This window comes from Gymnoscopelus microlampas (genome assembly GCF_963454915.1).
Source record: "Gymnoscopelus microlampas genome assembly, chromosome: 6".
NCBI classification, from domain to species: Eukaryota; Metazoa; Chordata; class Actinopteri; order Myctophiformes; family Myctophidae; genus Gymnoscopelus; species Gymnoscopelus microlampas.
In genome coordinates, this window is record NC_139943.1 from 42,055,942 (window position 1) to 42,078,239 (window position 22,298).

General features: G+C 43.4%; 1 protein-coding gene across 1 annotated transcript in view; it reads right to left on the reverse strand.

The window, feature by feature from the left end:
* Positions 1–4,949: 4,949 nt before the first annotated feature.
* The window catches only part of igf1ra (insulin-like growth factor 1a receptor), a 126,901-nt gene continuing 109,552 nt past the window's right edge, over positions 4,950–22,298 (reverse strand). Inside the window, exons 13-22 of the mRNA XM_084060689.1 lie at positions 21,628–21,793; positions 21,393–21,495; positions 21,067–21,137; positions 20,515–20,744; positions 18,559–18,663; positions 17,446–17,605; positions 15,871–16,000; positions 13,107–13,241; positions 5,762–7,454; positions 4,950–5,607 (exon numbers count right to left, since the gene is read on the reverse strand). Of these exons, the coding sequence (XP_083916815.1) occupies positions 6,911–7,454; positions 13,107–13,241; positions 15,871–16,000; positions 17,446–17,605; positions 18,559–18,663; positions 20,515–20,744; positions 21,067–21,137; positions 21,393–21,495; positions 21,628–21,793 (1,644 nt within the window). The 3' untranslated portion in view covers positions 4,950–5,607; positions 5,762–6,910. The remainder of the gene's footprint in view (positions 5,608–5,761; positions 7,455–13,106; positions 13,242–15,870; positions 16,001–17,445; positions 17,606–18,558; positions 18,664–20,514; positions 20,745–21,066; positions 21,138–21,392; positions 21,496–21,627; positions 21,794–22,298) is intronic.

The following is a 22,298-nucleotide window of genomic DNA, read 5'->3' on the forward strand; positions in this document are numbered from 1 at the left end:
ATGGCTACCCGTAATCTACTAGACATCCCTGTCTGATTCACATCCACATATTTCCGTAAGTTGTTGTCGTAACAGGTTTATGACTGACTGGTAACTAAAGAGCTTTGAAATAAGATATTCACCAGACAGACTAACTTTGTGTCTGTTGGCAAAACCGAAAGACCAGAAATAGGTCACAGATGTCCGTATTTTGTCGTATTACATACACCCAAACTGATATACCATTAAAACAATGTAGAAAGTAGCAACATAAACACAGTTGGCCGTTTGTGAGTGGTAATCTCTACGCCAGACTCTATGACGCCCACTTACTGTACAGTCCAACTGTGATCATTTTCCCCGTAAGATTTCCACTCTTTTCGATTGTACAGTTATACAATGTGTAAGAGTAACCGAGTACATGCGCCCGAGATTTTTTGCCTCAAACATCACATCAGAAGTTTAACTAGTGACCTAACTACAGTATGACTCCGATTTAGTTTTTTTTTTTTTTGTTATTGCTTTTTGGGTGTAATTTCAACACGTCCTTTTTAAAATCAAATGCCATTTTATACATGTTTGCCCTGAGACAGTGCCCTCTGTTATGCCCCCCCCCTGCAGTCTAGTGACTTCATGAGAAGCTTGGGGGATCTAAAAGCTACTGTGCCGTCATTACGCTCGGCACTGAAGAGGATTTAGATTCCGTCAGGTGACTCTTTGAACCAGCAGCATTATTGTAAGCAGCAGTAGAACTGAGTGTATACTTCGCAATTCATCAAAAGGATGAACCCAAAGTGAGTCCACACGAGTTCCAGAATGGTTACAAAATAGGTGTTTACAGACAGAACACAGCCTGACTATAATAGGGCTTGATATACTTTGTTGCGTGTGGTGTTGTGTACCGAAAATAGATCTACAAGCTCACACGCGATGCGTTGAGAGCTTGTAGATTGGCTATTTTCAGTGTGCGCAACACTTCGTCATGCAACCGAGTATGAATCCGGCTTATGCTGGACATGAGTCTAGACCAGTGGTTTTCAACCAGTGGTCCGGGGACCACCAGTGGTCCTTGAGGGAGTACCAGGGGGTCCCCAGCGAAATGAGTTAACATAGCGTCACAGTCATTTTTAACCACTTAGCTTTGGCTATTCAAAAATAGCAGATATACAAGCTCATAGCGCGGCACCGAGTGCCGCGCTATGAGCTTGTAGATCTGCTATTTTTGAAATGCCTTGAAAAAAGTGTGCATATCTTTGAATATTTATAATTTTTAAAGAGAAAATTAACTGATATCTTTGCTGCTGGGGGTCCCTGGCACACAACCTTTTCAGATGGGGGTCCGCGGCCAAACGTATATCAATTTAGGGGTCCTTGGCATGAAAAAGGTTGAGAACCACTGGTCTAGACCTCAATGATTAATCAGCAGGTGTAACAGGAGAAATGATGGTTGCACACGATGTGGCCACAGTGTGTTTTTGGGGGCAGAAGTAGAGAGAGTTGCAAGTTCTTGGCGACATTCAAATCAACCCTGCCAACAAAAGCACAGTTTTGTGCCGAGGCTTTTGGTTCCAACATTGACCTAGAAGAAACCACTTGAAACTCTCAGGGCGGATGTGCATTGTGGAATTCCAAGTGTTTCAACCACACCGGAGGTGGAGTCACTGCTATCACGTATTGTAGAGGCAAAGAGAAATCCCTTGCTAGACTTCACAGTACAGATGCATATACAGGATAGGATCGTATAAAAAGGTTGTTATGTATGTGAGAACATGGCCGAGACGTTTCAAAGTGTGGAATAGTTGGTTGTAATGTGGAGTTGAACTGTTCACTGTGATGTGGGCTGCAGCTTGACGATGGATGATATACTCCTCGTATAAATGTACTGTGGAGGTAAAAAATATGTTTTCCCTTTCTTCTTTTATAATATAATTTAGTTTAGAGATATGTAGTAAGTACATCTCCATAACTGACGTGTTATTCATATAAATGTGTTATGTATGAGAAAATAATAACCTGTTTTGGTAGTCTGAGGATTCACGTGGTTGTGGAATTGATTGCGTTGTTGCAGAGTCGGCGGAGATGGAATGTCTTGATGATGTTGACGTTGTGTCCTGGCCTCTTTTTTGATACTACATATTGCACCGTTCCAAAGCCTTTTACAACACTGCAAGCCATCCGGTCAAAAATAAACGTTAACAACAAAGGTTATTGTTCTAATCAGTTCTCGTATGACGGCAACGCAGACAAATCTGCATCGTTTCAGCCTCCGCATGGCACTGCACCACAGGCCTCTGTTGGCCTATCAGTGCCCCCCCTCTAGTATCACATACACTGTTCCCTTTTAACTCATAGACCTATACACACGTTCCTTTCTAAAGAATCATTAGACCAGAGGCTGACAGAACAATCTTGGGCCACAGGACAACAATTCAAACCACCATAAAAAGAGAGATTCCATCTCCTGTCCTATTCCAAGGTGTGTGAGGCTTTTTATCGAGATCCCCGTGGTGGGATGGATCCAGAACAATGAGGTTTATCCAGAAGACAAGGGGTTTCTATGAAAACTAAAGAGAGAGGGTGAGATGTTTTCTTTTTTTTTTCTTCTTTTTTTTTTTTTTTTTCATATGCATACATATATTTAAAAAGAGTGAGGTAGATACATACTTGAAGGAAAAAATAAAATAAAGTTAAAGTCCCCCAGTCATGACACCAAAGAAAATACATACAAAAAAAAGTCCAACTTTATACTGAATCATGGGGCATTTTATACAGTGATTTAAACTGATATCACAAAAAAATAAAATAAAAAAAATAAATAAATAACACTCCTACAGGAAAAAAAAAATCAAAGATAGGAAGAAAATAAATCACCAAGCAACATTTCAAAAGATGAGGAAGAATCCTTCAAAAAACACTTTTTTTAAAAAACTACTCAGCCTCCATGTAAGACCTATTCCATTAATAATGACATTGACATGTCATCCCTTCCCTGGACTTTAACCCATTATTTTTTGTTTGTGTTGTTTTTTCTTTTGGTTCACAGATAGGATGATGATGACAAACGATAAGACCTGTTGTCGGAATTAGCAAGTCAACAGAATGCGGCAGAAGTGGCATAATATTGCGCTTGAGGAGATTCAACGCAGGAAAAACAAACGAGAAAAAAATAAAACTAATTTAAATGACTGAATGGTTGTTCCAAGTGGTTGGGATAATTAAGGCAAATTAGAGACAACCCAATTAGCCCTATTAATAGAGAGGCAGGAAATGGGATGGGTTAACCCTTTAAGACCGGGGAACGCATCTGTGTGTCATTTTAAGATGTCTTTGCGGCTATTCAAAAATAGCAGATCTACAAGCTCATTTTTTTTTTTATCGTGAACATGTGTGCAAATCTTTGAATATCTATTTTTCCATAGCGAACATTTTTAACTAAAGAAAGCCTAAAGAAACCAAAAAAAAATGACACAGATTCTTTCCCGGTCTGAAACGGTTAAAATACCAGAGACTCTGGTGAGACGAAAACATCCTGCATGCTTGAACTCGTCCTGACTTCAAAAGGAGCCACCGGGGAGGAGGGGGGGGCATGTGTACCGCAGTGGTTCTCAAACAGTTTTTGGTGTCAAGGACCCCTAAATTAACACGTATTTGGCCGCACGGACCACCATCTGAAAAGATGTTGTGCCCCCCATGTTGTTACATTTTTTTTTAAAATAGCAGTTCTACAAACTCACAATGCGTGAGCTCGTAGATCAGCTATTTTCAAATAGCTGTTGTATAAAGGGTTTAAAGGAGTAGTTCACCCCAAAAATGACTTATTTTCTATCAATTGCACACCCCATGAAGCCTTGAATTCATGGATATTCTTTTGTTTTTGTCACATTCCTAAGCCAATTATTTGATTCCCGTCTCCTACCGGCTAATGTATCCGGTAGGAGACACAAAGTAGATTATTCGTGTCTCCTACCGGAAATACACCCAGTGATGAAATTATTGGCTTAGGAACGCGACAAAAGACAAAAAGAAATCCACGTATTCAATGCTTTATGGGGTGTGCAATTGATAGAAAATACGTCATTCTTTGGGTGAACTACTCCTTTAAAGTGGTTGAACTGATTTTGATGCTATATTAACCTAAGTCTGCTGGGGAAGGACTCCTGGGGACCCCCCCCCCCCCCTTTGAGAACCACTGATATACTGTACACGTCATGGGGGGTGGAGTGGGGTGAGGCACGCATAGGAGGCTAGGGTGTTCTGTACATGTCAAGGAGGGGCCAGAGGGGTGGGGGTGGACTCCCATGAAGCACGAGGATTGTAATAATAAAATTTTAAAAAAGTGAGAAAAGTAGAGGACAATCATGAGAATGTATGGAGAAAGCAAAGCCTTTACTTTGACCTGAGATTGAGACGCACCTAGAGGGCAACACTAGGTGCAGTGCTAGACAACTAGAAACAAACAAAAAGAAAAGAAGGGTGCAGGAAGTACACGCTCAGACATGGAGCTAAGGTGTCCATTCCTAATAATAATAATAATAATAATAATAATAATAATAATAATAATATAGACATCTACAAAAAGAAGACAGAAGGAAACATTTCATAAAAAATAAAAGGCAATGAACAAAATGTAGTGATACAGAAGAAGTTTTGGGGTAACAGAGAAAATGTCATATCTTTAGATTATCCTGTTTTTTTGTGTGTCGGATTTTGTAATGTTCTTTTTAACAGCGTGTATAAGAAATGGACTGTAGTGGAAACCATATAATATCAAACCTGAAGGATATATATATACTGTGTGTGTGTGTGTGTGTGTGTGTGTGTGTGTGTGTGTGTGTGTGTGTGTGTGTGTGTGTGTGTGTGTGTGTGTGTGTGTGTGTGTGTGTATATATATATATATATATATATATATATATGTATATATATATATATATACATATACACAAAAAGAGAAAAATAATAAAATAGCAGCTTTGTTCTGTACAGACACAGACATCTGAACCGTAAAAAGGCTATAAAAGTGACAGACCAATGATGGGTATAAAAGTGATTCTGCAATCTAAACATACACTGTAAGACCTCTCTTTATATATATAATTATATATATATATATATATATATATATAATGATTTATTTATGTATTTATTTATATACGTAAGTATAATTATGTCATTGTAGAGAGTCCTATGACTAGTCTAAAAGAGACCTGATGTGACTGAAAAAACAGACTAGGCTATAGAATAGAAGAATCTTCACGGATCCAATACTTTATCTAAATCTCTACTAAACCAGCTTTAAACAGCAACGTCTCAGTGAGAGATGTTGATCTCCAGGATGAAGTTTAAAAGTTAAACATGACCGATTAGGGCTCTTGATTTTAAAGTGTGGAGAACTGGAGACAAAACAGGGGAAATCCTCAAAATCTGTGAAACTCAGTGATTAGCATTGTGAGAATTATGGGCGTGAGGTTTCTTTTTTTTTTCTTCTTTTTTTGTTTTGTTGGACATGTTGAATCCAATGACGAGCTATGGCTTTGATTCAGAGTTGGCTGACTTAGGTCACATGCATACATTTCCTTCAGATAATACAAAAAAATGTGTGGGGAAAAAAGTCATTGGTTCATTTCAGACCTGGGGTAGACTGCCCTAGCGTGTCTGATATCTGGCATAGAGGGGCGGGTTTAACATCTCCGGAGAGAGAATGCGTGGGATCCCATTGGTTCACCGATCTGTCCGTATTTTTTAGCAAAAATAAAAAATAAAAGCCTGGAGATCGAGGCTAGACCTGGGGTAATGCATCAGAAATATACCAAAACATGTCTGATATCTGCCCCAAAGTTGCCACATTTCGTCCACAGTACCGTAGGGAAGGGGGCTATCCGTGGTCCTTTCTTGGGTTTAAATTGAAATGACTGAGGCTTAAAACGTACTCAATATGATGGAGGCCAACAACTTTGTTTGCGTCATCTCCATGTAGTTAGCTACCAGGTTTTCCAAATGAAAATCTGATTCACAGTAGAATGGTGGTCTACCTTTATGTCAGAATTGCTGATAAAATGTACAGTTTTGTGTAAGTGACAATGTGTTGGTATTATATTATTGCCAGTAGCATAGACTCTCGTCCCAACTCTGAACCATAGCCGTGTAGCAAGAAGGGAGACCTATACAATGTTTTTAAGAAAAGCTTAATTTGGCAAAAGTTTGGCAGATACACAATAGCCCCTTCTCTTCCATTTTGACCCACTCCTGAAAGGATCTACAAACATAGAAATATCAACAGGAAAAAATCGCACAATAATCGTAGTCCAAAATTCATCGTTGAGGCGTCCTCACGCGGCGCGAGCTAGTCTCGCGCCGCGTGGAAATAAAGTCATATCAATGGAAAGACATTTTGGAAATGGAGCTATATCATATTATAGAGAGAATCATGTGTTTTGTATAAATACACACTCAGATATCCACAACATCCTCTCTAAAATCATCAAAAAAGTGCTCTTCTGTTGGATTTGCTGGCAGATATGCTAGGAAATAATTTTCTTTAGTTCGTGTCTTACAAATAACTTGTAAGTTTAGGATGAATGCCTGTATCGATGTCCTTCTCGAAAGGATTTATGTAACAAACGTACAATACAGGCCAGGCCGCACAGGATGGAGACCGCAACGTTCCCCAGTGTTGAGTCTCAAAGCCACCATTACTCCAAACGCTTTAGCAAAGGTTTCTGTGCTGTATCAAGTCTCCATAGAGTTAATCATCGACCTCAATAATGCAACCATAAAGAAGTGGAGAGAGATCTGCTCTACTGCTTTACAGCAGAAGAATGTCTATCATCTCTTACCTCATCCATCCCTCCATTAAGAGACGGGGGGGGGGGGGGGGGGTGTTACCCTGTGTGAGAGGAGAGGAGGAGGAGGAGGGGGGCTGGGGGGGCTGATATCAGCAGGCCGAAGACTGGGGCAGTGGCAGAGCGCGTTCGTTCTTCCTGCCGCCGTTCATGTGTGCATAGGGCTGCAGCTCGTCAAAGTTGGGCCTCAGCAGCACCATGGGCCCGTTGGCCGACACCTGTCCTGAGTGCTTGTTGTCCAAGGCCTGGCCCGGAGACGCCATGGCGGCCGATGCAGCAGGGGCCGTCGCCGACGGCGAGCCGGGTCCCAGTAAAGGAGTGACGGGGCCTTGTTGCATGGGGGATAACTGCTGCTGCGTCAGAGGGGGCGGCGTGCCTCCGACGATGCTCCCCGGAGAAGGGGTGGGGACGGCCGTGGGCTGCCGGGCCATGGACGCGGGGTCCAGCGGGAAGTTCTCCATGTTCTCCACCTCCATGTCCAGCTCCTCCGTGTCCGGCGGCTTGTTCTCGTCGCTGAAGAAGAAGCTCATCTCCCGGAAGGGAGGCTCCAGGTCCTCCTTGATGCTGTTGATGATCTCCAGGAAGGACGGACGCATCTTGGGGTTGTACTGCCAACACATCCGCATCAGCTCGAACCTGCACGCGACATAACACACAAAGAGGGTCATCTTTCATCTTTTATTTGAGTTTCTACTCCCTTACAATAACCAGACTTCATATTTTGTGGAAAAATGTCAAGACCAAATATTTCATTGGGTTTATATCTATTGCAGGGGTCTTCAACAGGGGGTCCTTAGAGTTACTACAGGGGGGCCACCAAATCTTTGTGTGATATGATTTTTATGTTTTACATTAACCACTTGAACCCTAGCATCCTTATTCTGAGGAGAACTTTAGCAAAAAAAGAAAAATAGCAGATCTACAAGCTCACAACGCCTCGCAGCGCGAGGCGTTGTGAGCTTGTAGATCGGCTATTTTTGGCAAAGTGGCTTGGTGTAGAGGGAAAAAAAGAGCAGACCAAGTAAAAAAAAATAATAATAATCTGAAATTCAATTTTATACAATATAGAGGGGGTCCCTGCTTCATCTCGCTCTCAGCTAGGGGGTCCTTAGCCTGAAAATGTTGAAGACCCCTGATCTATTGCATCTGTTTCCCACCAGCAGGGGGCAGGGCACAACCAAAGTTGCAGGGCATTTCAGTGCTTCAGTATGTCTAGGCCAGAGCTCCGGAGGTCACTGTGTCTACATAGCACCCTGAAATGCAGGAACTGTACACAAATTAATATAGGAAACATGCTTGCATATACATGTTAAAATAGTTTTATCACATGTAAATATAGAATTTTTGAAGGTATTTTCACCTTACTGGTCACTTTGAATTTTTGCAGTGCGCAAATTGCAATTTGAAGTGACATTGTATGGCCTTGTGGCGGTCCTTAAGATCAGTAATGGACTTTACTACACAGCGGCACAATAAATCATACATAAGCATACCGTGCCAGGTCGGCAGCAGAGCTCGGGGAACGTCAAAACAACACCATAAAAGAGAGAATTATTACAGTTTGGTGTGGTGCTACACCACACACCACAACTTCAATTATACACAAACAAGCTAAGAATACCCTTCAAGGACTACTAACATAAACACCTCAGTCATCATCTCTCTCACTCTTTCTGTCTCAGCTTCCTCTGGCTTTCTCTCTCTCTCCCTCCCTCCCTCCCTCTCTCTCTCTCTCTCTCTCTCTCTCTCTCTCTCTCTCTCTCTCTTTCTCTCGCTCTCTCTCAGCTTTTGCCTGCCTCTGCAACAGCCTGTGTTGCCAGATTCTATGAGATAAACAAGCAACCGGGTCTAGGAAAACCAGCTCAAAAGAAGCGCCTATGGGCCACATGAGCACTTAAACATAGACATCAGCTATTTGAAAATAGCAGATATACAAGCTCACAACGCTTGTGAGCTTGTAGATCGGCTATTTTCAAATAAAATATTGCGGGTAAAATTATAATAAGCAGATCTGGCAACCTTGGCAACAGCCTGTGCAGTTGGGTGCCAACTCCACTCCACACGCAAGGAATTGTGGGTAGTGCTTTTCCTAAGCATGCGTCTCGCTTAGAACTCTGAAGCATGTCGGCTTGTTTTTTCAAGCGAGCGCCTTTAGAGCTGACATTCACATGTCAAAAGCCCGGGCCATAAGACCTCCCATGAAAAAGTATAGTGTAATGCTTGGAGCCGGGCCCATGCCTCAGAGTAACCTGTCTGCTTGGTGCTCTCACACTGCCATCTGTCGTCGCGCGTACAGACTGGCTGATGTGATGTTATAGAGAGAGGAGCGAAAAACAAAAACACCGCAATAAATCTTTGCCTGCGTGTCAGCATCTTGCCCATCTCAGTGCAATCACCTTTAGGGCATGTGTCACATGGAACATGGAATAGTTTCAGTGTGAATCCACACACACCCACATTCTTCACTAAACTATACATACAGTAGGGTAGAGTTCTCAAATTCTGCCCGAACCCGACCCGATGTTTTCGGGCCGTGCAGGGCCAAAAATGTATGCTAATTGGTCTGGCAAAGCCTCGAGTTCCGTAAAAAAAAAACGTTCAGCCCCTAGTGGCCGAACGGTAAGGCCGACGGCATCAAACATAAAAAATCGGTGAAAGTGGCCATTTTCAAGATGTTTTGGCCATTATCTCTGGAACGGAAGGTCCAATCTGCTCAGTTCAAAGCTTGTTGAATGCGTGACTTTGAAGACATTAACTTTTTACATTTGTTTCGGGTTCTCTAAAATTATTTAATTGTTTGGGCCTGTTGAGAACTCTACAGTAGGGTCAAACCATTCAGTATCTCTGGTTACACTTAATACTTGCATGCAATGTTTGCCTTTCGATCACACCGGTAGTAGTAATTCAATAATCGGTGTAGATGCATAACAAATCTGGATTGCACTGTGATAGAAACTCTAAAGTACAGTGGACACTGCCCAACCACAATGCCACACTGTCACTTGTGAGCGATGTGGAGAAAAAGACAGAGAACCAGTAACGTGTTGGACACAGAATGAAACAAACAGGAGAAAGAGGTGAGGATGCAGAACACTTTGGAGTCACGACGACTCGAGTAAATTCTTTTACGACCGGGCATCAGAATTGTAACCCACATCTATGATGGATAGATAACTCGATTAAGCACTGCAAGCAGCAGGATGTACTAACATCTCACGTCCAGTGAAACCTCATAGTGATATTGCACATGTTACGTGTTTAAAACCCATCTGCTATAATATCTGTGTCACTTTAGATTTCTTTGGCTCTTCAAAAATAGCAGATATACAAGCTCATAGCGCTACGAGCTTGTAGATCTGCTATTTTTGAAAAATCTTGAAAAAAAATTTTTTCCCGATTTTTTTCAAAAAACTGTTAGGATTTAGAAAATATTTTTAAGAATCGCCACAGGTCTTAAAGGGTAAAGGCTTACAGTAAGTCTTGTTGCTATGACAAGATGTTTTACTTTGATACCAATACCAGCTACAGCATCCAGATTTAAACAGCGCTGCAAGAAGTAAACTTCTTGTTTTGGTTATAGAATAATAGCTGAATGATGTGCAATAATACATATTTTTCTTTTTTTACTTTAATTAAGGCACCCAATGACCTCTTATAATGACTTATACTCAACATTTACAACTATGGGAATTACAATAAAAACTATGATCCTGGCCTAACTAAAAAGTCTGAGAAAGTGACCAGTAATTATGTAAGTATTATGATGCTTGAAGTCATTATAAAAGTGTGTATAATGTGTTATGATTGCATCATAAGTACTTATGAGTGCTTTTAACTGTAACTATACAGTGTTGTGAGCCGATTACAATGCTTTTATACTTGATCTTATAAGTCATTACAAAAAGCCTGTCTTATGGTTATTTTTTATAAAGCATTATGATTATTTCTGAGTTCTTATGACTATAATTACACAGTGTTATAAGTAGAGTATAATGCATTGTAAGTATATTTACAAAGCATTATAGACATTGAATGCATAACACGTGTGTTACCCAAGTGTACATATTATATAACATGTTAACATCATGAGAAATGTACAGTATGCCTGGTTTTAAAGAAATGCTATCCTATTATGTCATCCTCGTCGCAAGCATACCAACGTTATGACTATGTGTCTGCAACACAGCTATGTGTCAATTGCACCATAAATCACGAATTGATGATGATACAATATATTGAGTCATTGAGTCAGATAAACACATACCCAGACAGACAGACAGACAGACAGACAGACAGACAGACAGACAGACAGACAGACAGACAGACAGACACTACAGACAGACAGACAAGACAAGACGTATTACAATAGTTTCACAATCGCTTCACAGCTCAACTAGAACTGACTGTATAGCATTGTCCGCGATACCGTTTCAGAAATGATATCTCATGCAAACGGTATCACTGATAGTCTGTCTTTCATTTCTGCCCATCCCTGTGTGAAAGAGAGTGCTCTTTTGTTCCGTATTGAAACACAAGACGGGGACCATGGGAAATCCAATCCGTGACCCAGAGCTACCTGACCATGGGAAAGACAGGGAAACAAGGAGGGGAAGATATTCAAAGCGTTCCAAAATATGACTCATCCCGCTTTTCTCTAAGAATCTTGCTTTTCTTAGTTCCTTTTCCCGCCATGCAGCCAACTTCTGTCCAGAACCCCTGTGAGCAGCCCTGCTCTACGCCACGGCTCGCTTATCCCTTTAAAGACCGGCGGGAACGCGCCTGTGTGTCATTTTTTAAGATTTCTTTGGGGCACCGAGTGCCGCGCTATGAGCTTGTAGATCTGCTGTTTTTGGAAAATCGTGAACATTTTTGTGTGGGGGGGGGGTCCCTGGAACAACATATTTTGAGACGGGGGTCCACGGCCAAATGCATATCATTTTGGGTGGTCCTGATATTATAGCAAAATACGTTCAAAGATTTCAGATAAAGAAATTTGTTTAAAAAATAAATCTTCAAAGATTTGCACACATTTTCACGAAAAAAAAGAGATAAATAGCAGATATACAAGCTCATAGCGCGGCACTCGGTGCTGCGCTATGAGCTTCTATATCTGCTATTTTTGAATAGCCCAAATAAAATCTTTAAAAAAGGACACAGACGCGTTTCCCGGGTATGAATGGGTTATGAGCAACTTTGGAAGTCTCCACTGAGTCACTAACAGGCCAGGGAGAACAGTGGCGGGAGCCTGGGTTCTCCTGTGTGTGAGGCCCTCGCAGACCAGAACACGGCCCCCACCCACCCGCACCCACCCCCACCCACCCACACCCACCTCCGTAACACAATCCACACACCCCTGCAATCAGGACAAAACACTCGGGCTGCCATGGCAACCGGGAGGTTTGTGTCTGCATAACACACGGCCTTCACTTCACTTCTTTCTTTCTTTCTTTCTTTTTTACTTGCACTCTCTTCCTAAGGTGAGGTCAGCCATGCAGAGAGGGAGGGGGGATTGGAGGGGGGGGGGGGGGGGGGGGCAGAATGCCTTCTCATTGAGGTCAGAGGAGGAGAAGAGAAAACGCATGTAAGTATAGGAGACCAGCCAGACAGGGCAGGCCGTGTGCCGTTTTATCCCCTAAAACAGCCTGTCCAGTTCATTAATGGATGCCTTCTCTCCCTCCCTCCCTCTCTCTCCCTCTCTCTCTCTCTCTCTCTCTCTCCATCTCTGTCCCTTGGCTAACGGTGTGGACACTGATAACCCCTCCCCAAACCCCCCCAGAACGAGGGGCATCTTTCACACACGAGTCATGGCTACCCTTCTATGGGCCTTAGTCTGACTGACCCCCCCCTCGCCCCCCTCGCCCACCAGCTGGGCACTGTCGTCCATGTCGTCAGCTGGCTGCATTTAACCTGTGACGTTAATGTCACCAGCTAGGGCCCGCAAGCTTGGCTCTCGACACTGGCACACACATCACATGATATCCTACGCACGTCCAAGCCAAGCCACGACTCAAAAATAGAAGCTGGGGCATTGACCAGGCAAGGGGTTAATACGTTTATGGGACAGAGGGCCTATGAGACGGCTAGGCAGAGGACGAAACAATACATCCTTCAAGGGTATTACCGACGCCACGGGGGCCGGAAAAGGTCCGGAAAACGGGCGATCGAAGAGTGACAGGATGATTTATTTATTTGTTTAAGGAAGCGACAAAATGCAACGGTACACATTTGGAGAGCGTTAGGTTAGAGGGTGCTCACGGAACCTTTTGGCAGACAAACGGAGGGACTTACAGCATGTCAGGGCAGTTGTCAGGCTTGTCCAGGAGGCCTCCCTCCATGACGAAGCGTAGCACTTGTTCGTTGGACATGCCCTGGTACGGTTGTTCCGCTAAGGTGGCGATCTCCCACAGAACCACGCCAAATGACCTGCAGCGGGGAAACAGACAGGAGAATAGACTTAAAAAACGCACGCACGCACACATGCACACACACACAGTCACAGTCACAGCCACAGCCACAGCCACAGCCACAGCCACAGCCGCACACGCACACGCACAGGGGTGAACAGTCAGAGACAAAATGTTGTGACTGAATAGATCCAACACGTACAGTATTTATATATCATGGACTAGTGCAGGGGTCTTCAACAGGGGGTCCTCAGAGCTACTATAGGGGGTCCGCCAAATCTTTGTGTGATAGGATTTCGTTTTTTTTACATTAACCACTGGAACCCTAGAATTCCTTTTCTGAGGGGAACATTAGCCGAAAATAGCAGATCTACAAGCTCTCAACGCCTCGCGCTGCGAGGCGTTGAGAGCTTGTAGATCGGCTATTTTTGGCAAAGAGGCTATAGGTGTAGAGGGAAAAAAGAGCAGACTATGTAAAAAAAAAACGTTAATCTGAAACACTTTTTTAATACAATGTAGAGTAGGGGGTCCCTGCTTCATCTCTCTCTCAGCTATGGGGGGTCCTTGGCCTGAAAACGTTGAAGACCCCTGGACTAGTGAGATACGATAGAGGGGCGTAAGTAGACGGCCGGGGAAAAAAGGTAGAAAGGCTTGAAATAATGGACTGAGCGCTACTCTGCTATACCGCTCATCAAGTTACAGCATTAGCTCCATGAAACATATATCACGATTTGAATGATTAATGATACAGCAGCATTAAGTATGGCTGTTGTTGTGTAGCAGGCAGGTGGTGTTGCGAAGCTAGCCAATGAATCACGCTGAATCCATCGCTCCTGGACGTACAGATGCAGTGTTTGCCAGGACGTATGGGGTAATATCATGTGTAACCTGACTTTAACCCCGCGCACACGATCGGTGATGCAAACAAGTGTGCGTGCCACATCGCATGGAAATCTCGACGAAAACTGAATGAATGAAGCAGGAAACTACTGTAGGAGACCTCGACATGCAAAGACAAAGAACACAGTGTTGTCACTGTTTGTTAGCTCTCAGCAGTCACATTCTCACTGCTGGCAAGGCATCTGAGAGTGCACTCGGCGCTCTTTAAAACTGACTATTACAACACCGACTTGTATCTAATTGGCTCAAAGAGTCCCGTGTTGAAAGACACAACCACATTGAGACAGCTTTTCTTGATCAACAAAATAGAAGTCATCTACTGGTAAAGATGCCTTTAGGAGCCCAGAATGGACTCTCGCAATAGCGGACTTGATCTTTGTGTGATCATCAAAGAGGAAGATATAATGCATGGATGTGGAGGTGGGTTTGTGCTGGCAACTGCAACCTCTCATTTGGGAACATCTGGAGCAGTTTAGGCCCTCGCGTAGGGATAGACCCGTGGGACACTTTTCAGTTAGGAAACAAAAACTTTGCTAGGGAGCTCGTAAACAGCTACGTTTCTTTAAAAAACCTTATTCTTTAGTTGATAGAATCTGGTGGTGGAGCATTGAACTGAGGCTCCACCAGGACCTGAGACACACAGGTGTCAAGAGAGAACGTAAATATCATGAATATCATCCAAAAACACTCACAGGGCTAGCATGAAACAGCGGTAGTCCCACAGTGTTCACTGTTTCACGTGCACACACCAACACACACGTACATACAGTATACAGTACATACCTCTGAGATACTATGTAGGCCCCCCTGGAATGGCCTTGGATTTGTGCAAAGTGGTATGCATAAAACGTATTCACCTGTTTCCTAGGCTTTTCACTTCCTGTGTGTGTTCCACTTCCTGTCGATTTGATCCAATGAAATCTAATGAAACTGGTCAGATGACTTATGATATCCAATGAAATCCGACAGGAAGTGGAAAACACACAGCCTAGGAAACAGGTGAATAGGTACGCGTGTATGGGTACATACACACATGAGCGACAACTTGACGCCCGGAAGTCGGAAGTCCCGTCCACTCCCATGTTATAGGAAAAACCGGACCGGAACTTCCGGTTTTTAACTTAACATGAGAGTGGACGGGGCTAGCGTAGCGTAGCGTTTGCCGTCAGCATACGCTCATGTGTGTATGTACCCACTGTGTGTGTGTGTGTGTGTGTGTGTGTGTGTGTGTGTGTGTGTGTGTGTGTGTGTGTGTGTGTGTGTGTGTGTGTGTGTGTGTGTGTGTGTGTGTGTGTGTGTGTGTGTGTGTGTGTGTGTGTGTGTGTGTGTGTGCACAAGTTGGTTGTGAGGGGCCTTCAAAAATGGGGCCAAACAATTAGCAAGGTACTGCTCAATATCGGCTGTTATAGGAAGCCGCTCAACTTGGAGGAGGCGTTGTTTCCTTTACCCATGATTGTTGTCATGTGTTTGACAAGTAGGCCAGCATTATTGTATGTAACAATGGTCTGCCTTATGTGCACTTTGTAACTGGCTGTTTTCCCATTATCGGACTGCACTGGCAACGTGTTTATGTCCTTTTGTACAAGGCAGTCTTGTACTTCTGTTTATGTGGACATAAATAAATATTTCAAGTGTGTGTGTGTGTGTGTGTGTGTGTGTGTGTGTGTGTGTGTGTGTGTGTGTGTGTGTGTGTGCGCGCGTGTGCGTGTGCGTGTGCGTGTGTGTGTGTGTGTGCAATAATGTCATACCAGACATCAGACATCGTCGTGAAAACTCCGTCTTTCAGTGACTCGGGGGACATCCAGCGGACTGGCAGCAGTCCTTTTCCTCCTTTCCGATAGTAATCTGTCTCATAAATGTCTCTGGTCATGCCAAAGTCTGAGGAAAGGGGAGAGGATGGACAGAGGTCAGTGAAGACACAACATATCTTGTTTTGAGCTTGTACATCAGCTATTTTCCGTTACTTGAGTACTTACTTTAAGTCTGTTTTTGAGTTTGATAAACGTTTCATTTAATCAATGAAAGCGCCTGTGACTAAATAATATCTACATTGAATCTATTGGAACAGTGGTTCTCAACCTTTTTCATGCCAAGGACCCCTAAATTGATATACATTTGGCCGTGGACCCCCATCTGAAAATGTTTTGTGCCAGGGACCCCCAGAAGCAAAGATATCAGTTCATTTTTGCTTTCAAAAATATAAATATTCAAAGATATGCACACTTTTTCAAGGCATTTCAAAAATAGCAGATCTACAAGCTCATAGCGCGGCACTCGGTGCCGCGCTATGAGCTTGTAGATCTGCTATTTTTGAATAGCCAAAGCAAAGTGGTTAAAAATGATTGTGACGCTATGTTAACTCATTTTGCTGGGGACCCCCTGGTACTCCCTCAAGGACCACTGGTGGTCCCCGGACCACTGGTTGAAAACCACTGTATTGGAACACAAGTTATTTTCCCCCCAGGACTTTTTTGTGTTATCCTTTCAGCCTAAATGTCTGACTGTAGACCTTGTGCTGTTTACATTTCTGACAAAAACAAACGTAAAGCACTGTGCGAGTCGGACTCTTACCCAAGACCAAAATAGCATGACATGCCATCTCCGCTTTACTTCGCGTATCTGGTCACTGAACTAAATATTGGACCCGATCGTCACAAGCCACACAATATATTCCAGAGATTTTCATACTAAAATGGCTTTTTTTCAGAGAGACAAATCAGGAGAAAATCAACATTATTATCGACCTTTCTCTCTGTCCCAACAGCAACACACTCTCGCGGGATCTAGCACCGGTAAACATACGACGTTCGCGAGATTTTCCGTCAGACGCCGGCACCCACTTATCCACCTGTTTCCTAGGCTTTTCACTGTGTTCCACTTCCTGTCTTTTGATCCAATGAAATCCAATGAAACCGGTCAGATGACTAATGATATCCAATGAAATCTGACAGGAAGTGGAAAACACAAACCTAGGAAACAGGTGGATAGGAGATCCATTTGTAGGATTTGCGTACCACGTCGCCTCTAGTGGCTCCAATCAGGGTTGCCAGATCTGCTTATTATAATTTCCCTGCAAGATTCTATTCGAAAATAGCCGATCAACAAGCTCACAACGCGTCGCATTGCGACGCGTTGTGAGCTTGTAGATCTGCTATTTTCAAATAGCTAATGTATTATGTTAAAGTGCTCAAATGGCCCATAGTCGGTTCTTTTGGGCTGGTTTTCCTAGACCTGGTTGCTTGTTTCTCTCACAGAATCTGGCAACACTGGCTCCAACGAGGATGGCGTATTCTCCTTAAATGAACCATCTTTAGCTCTTTTACCTCCGATCTTGACGGTGTAGTCCTCCGCCACCATGCAGTTCCTGGCGGCCAGGTCCCTGTGGACAAACTTGTTGGCGTTGAGGTACGACATGCCGTCCGCAATCTCCCCCGCCATCTGGATCATCTTCTTCAGCGGGGGCAGAACCTGGCTGGTAGAGTTCTGTGGGTAGAAGAAGGGAGAGAGAGAGAGAAGCGGGGGTGAGCACAACAAGCAGCCATATTCAGCATCTTCAGCTCATCTTTTTCTGCTGTCTCTCTCTCTGCAGAACTGGAACGTAACCAAAGCCCAGGCTGTGTACCATAACATGAGAGATATGGACTCCTGTGTGTGTGTGTGTGTGTGTGTGTGTGTGTGTGTGTGTGTGTGTGTGTGTGTGTGTGTGTGTGTGTGTGTGTGTGTGTGTGCGTGTGCGTCAGTGGTGGAAAGTAACTAAGTACATTTACTTTACTTAAGCACTGTACTTAAGTACAATTTTGAGGTATTTGTACTTTACTTGAGTATTTACAATTTCCGATACTTTTACTTCTACTCCACTACATTTCAGAGGCAAATATTGTACTTTTACTCCACTACAATTATTTGAAAACTTTAGCTACTAGTTACTTTGCAGATACAAATTATTATATTATAAAACATACATTAACCACTTTAGCCCTATTTTATACATGGGCTATTTGAAAATAGCAGATCTACAAGCTCACAACGCGTCGCATCGCCACGCGTTGTGAGCTTGTAGATCTGCTATTTTCAAACGTTTTAGTACTTTTACTTTTGTTACTTTAAGTACATTTTGATGCCAATACTTTTGTACGTTTACTCAAGTAAATTGAATTCTGGACTTTCATTTGTAACAGAGCATTTCTACATTGCAGTATTGATACCCTTACTTAAGTAAAACATTTGAGTACTTTTTCCACCACTCGCATGCGTGCGTGTGTGCGTGAGAGAGAGATAGTGTGAGTGAGCGTAAAAGAAAGAAAGAGATAGCAGCGAGAATGTGTTTGTGTCTTTATGTGCTGGCTGGACTGAATCCAAACTCTGCGAGACTGATTCTGGCAAAGTTCTGCTCCAGGGCTGGACCGTAACAGTAAGAAAAAAAAAAAGCTGCTTACTTCTTTGCGCAGAGACCGCAGGTGGCTCTTCAGGTCTCCACGGGTCATCAGCTCCATTATCACCAGGGTTGGCTGTCCCTGCGAGACCACACCCAGCAGCCGCACCTAGACCAATCATCACATAGCATATAAGGTCAGCTAGGCTGGGGCGCCACTCCCCTCTCATTGGCCAAACTCTACTTAACCCTTTAAGACCGGGAACGCATCTGTGTCACTTTTAGGTTTCTTTAGGCTATTCAAAAATAGCAGATATACAAGCTCATAGCACGGCACCGAGTGCCGCGCTACGAGCTTGTAGATCTGCTATTTTTGTAAAATCGTGAAAATCTGTGCAAATCTTTGAATATATATATCTTTTTTAAAGCATTAGGATTGAGAAAACATTTTTTTGATCGGCCCCAGGTCTTAATGGGTTAATATTCCCACAAAAGCACTATGGGCCAGGGACATATGTTTTTATAGGCGTTCATATTTCACGAGCCCTGTAAGTGAGGTAATGAGGATTTACTGGGCTTTGGAAAATCTTTAAATGTGGAGCTTTGAAGCATGTAAAAAAAGAGAAGAAAAAAAATCCTTTTCGTTTAAATTATTCAAATTGAGGTTAATAATTAAGTGCTTGGCTTTTAAGCAGCCCAGACGTTGTAAAATGTTGTTAACGGTGGCTTTCCAAAGGGGAAACCTTTAACACTTCCGTTTAGCTTAACTAATGAGGGGCATGGCAGTGATAATGCCGGAGACAATCGGGCGGTAAGTTTGAACCCGATCTCTGGCAGTAGCAGCCAGCGTAGACAGCAGCAGGGTTTACACTGTATAGCCAAGCAGGACAAACAGGAAATGATTACAATTGTAACACAGAAAAAGTACTGGGTAATTTGTCATTTGTGACCGTGCCAACTCATCGACTGAACTTTATCCTATTTACTTCACCGAGTGCAAAAAAAATTAATGGATCTGTTATTTTAGTGAAATAGACAGATTTAGTCTATGACACAGTTTCATACAGATATCCATAACCCATTAAAACCGGAAAAGCGTCTGTGGCATTTTCGATTTTTGCGAGCTTGTACGTTTTTGGAAAAATCTCGAAAGTGTGAGAACTGCTGATTTAGAAGGCATTTGTAGAATCGAACCTCAGGTCTTAATGGGTTAACTTCCCCTGAGAGAAATGCAGGTGGAAGTGGTAGACACTCTGGCGAAACAGAAATGTTTAAACGTTGAGGCATGCGCTGTGGTGTCGAAAAGAGGGAAGGATACATGTCCCGATATCAAGAAATGTCCTGCTGTAAAACGTTGTGTTGTAATGTTTACCGAGCGTGTGTGGAACTGATTTTCCCTCTCCTAATGAATCACTCATGTCAAATATGTTCCTCACACAAGTGTCATAATTACACGGAACAATGGCTTTCAACTCCAGTCCAGGGGACGCATGCGGAGTACCCCTGGCTTTCATTCAAACCGTCCAATCAGTTGAATGTAATTAAACCTTTAAGACCTGGAACGCATCTGTGTCACTTTTTGATTTGAGCTACAAAAGCATTATTTTACACTTTGGCTATTCAAAAACAGCAGATATACAAGCTCATAGCGCGGCACCGAGTGCCGCGCTATGAGCTTGTAGATCTGCTATTTTTGAAAAATCTCGAAAATGTGTGCAAATCTTTGAATAGATATGTTTTAAAGCGAACATTTTTAACTCAAATCTTTGCTTCTGGGGGGGTCCCTGGAACAAAACATTTTGAGATGGGGGTCGGCGGCCAAATACATATCATTTTGGGGGTCCTTGACATGAAAAAGTTTGAGCACCGCTGATATAGAAACATATGTTTCTTTTCAGAAAACTGTTGACATTTAGAAGACATTTTGTAGAATCGGCTTCAGGTCTTAATGGGTTAACGGGACAGTCGATGGCGATGTGGAGGTCAGCGTCTGTCTTTCATCTCTCTCTCTCCTTCTTACCACGTGGTGACAGTTAAACTCCTTCATGACGGAGGCCTCGTTCAGGAACTCGATGCGCTCCCGCATGCTGGCCGACTCGTTGACCGTCTTGATGGCCACCCGGGTCTCGGGCTCGTCCTTGACCACGCCCTTGGCGAGGCCCTCGTACACCATGCCGAACGAGCCCTGGCCCAGCTCCCTGGCCATGGTGATCTTCTCCCTGGCCACCTCCCACTCGTCCGGGACGTACACTGCGGCGGCGCGGAAAAAAAAGACGACAGGTCAGCACACACACACACACACACACCAGGGTTGCCAGATCTGCTCATTATAATTTCCCCGCAAGATTTTATTTGAAAATAGCCGATCTACAAGCTCACAACGCGTCGCATCGCGACGCGTTGTGAGCTTGTAGATCTGCTATTTTCAAATAGCTGATGTATATGTTAAAGTGCTCATGTGGCCCCCATAGTCGCTTCTTTTGGGCTGGTTTTCCTAGACCCCGGTTGCTTGTTTCTCTCACAGAATCTGGCAACACTGGACATTAAGAACTGGGCATGAGGTGGTTCTTACTTTCGGCAGCGCTGAAGTACTCGGGGTTGACGGAAGCGTAGAGGACTCCGTTCCCCAGCCTGTCACTGTTCCTGTGGGGAATGCGAGCAACACATTGATCAGTACGCAGGCGGGACTACAATGACCCCACCACGCATAGAACAGATTATTTAGCTATAGCAAAGCCCACCTATACCGTTCACCAAAGGGAGAGTTAACGAAGCACAACGGCTATTAACTCTGATTAACGTTACACTGGTCGTTATTATTTTTATGGCTGACAATATAAAACGAGAGACTTTGTCCGACGATGTGGAAATCTCTCTCAGTGAAAAACAGATACTTGCCTCTTTTTGTTGACGAAGAAAAGCGCGGTGATGAGGCTGGCGATGAGGAGTATAACTATGATGGGCACGACGATTATCAGGTAGAACGTGAAATCCAATTCTCCTGTCAGACCGAAAAGGGGAAACACAACTTAATCAGTAGCGGAACATCAAGTCAATTTTTTCATGGTACATCAAGAAAAAAGTTCAGAAAATCCCATTTGATACAGAAAACATAACAGCATTTTCTCCGTACGTGCGGGTTGCGGCACGTAGAAGGACACCGTTTCGGTCCAAGATCCATTCCCTGCCAGAGAGGTGGCACGCACGCGTGCAGAATAGTTCCCAGAGCCCAGGTTGGTCAGCCGCGCTCCTCTGTGGTCGCGGTACTGCTGCCGCGACACACACTCGTGTTTCTCCGGCTGGGGGGGAAAACAAAAAAAAACGCACTCAGGTTAATGCTGCCACGCCACGGCCATCGAGGGTTCAAGGTCAAGTGTCAGGTGTCGGGCTGTTAAAATATTCTGCAGGCTTTAGTTTGACCAGACAAAAGACAAGAAAATGTCCACTCGCTTCCTTTTGATGCATAGTTTCAAACAATATAGTGATGTGTGTGTGTGTGAGGGGGTCATCTGTGTTGAATAATCAAAAAAAAAAAAACAGTGTTGATTTCGTCGACTAAAACTATGACGAAAAATGTTCGTCAACTACCTTTTTTCACTGACGAAAACTAAATAAAAACTAAATAAAAAGTAAGCTATGATGACTAAAACTAAGACTAAATATATTAATAATTTCGTCAACAAATAAACACTAGACTAAAATGTTAGTGAGGAACGAGTGGAGAAGAGATCCAGTAGAACTAAAAGACATGTAATTTTATGTTTGGTTGCGCTAGGGTGTTGCGTTCTGAAAATAGCAGATCTA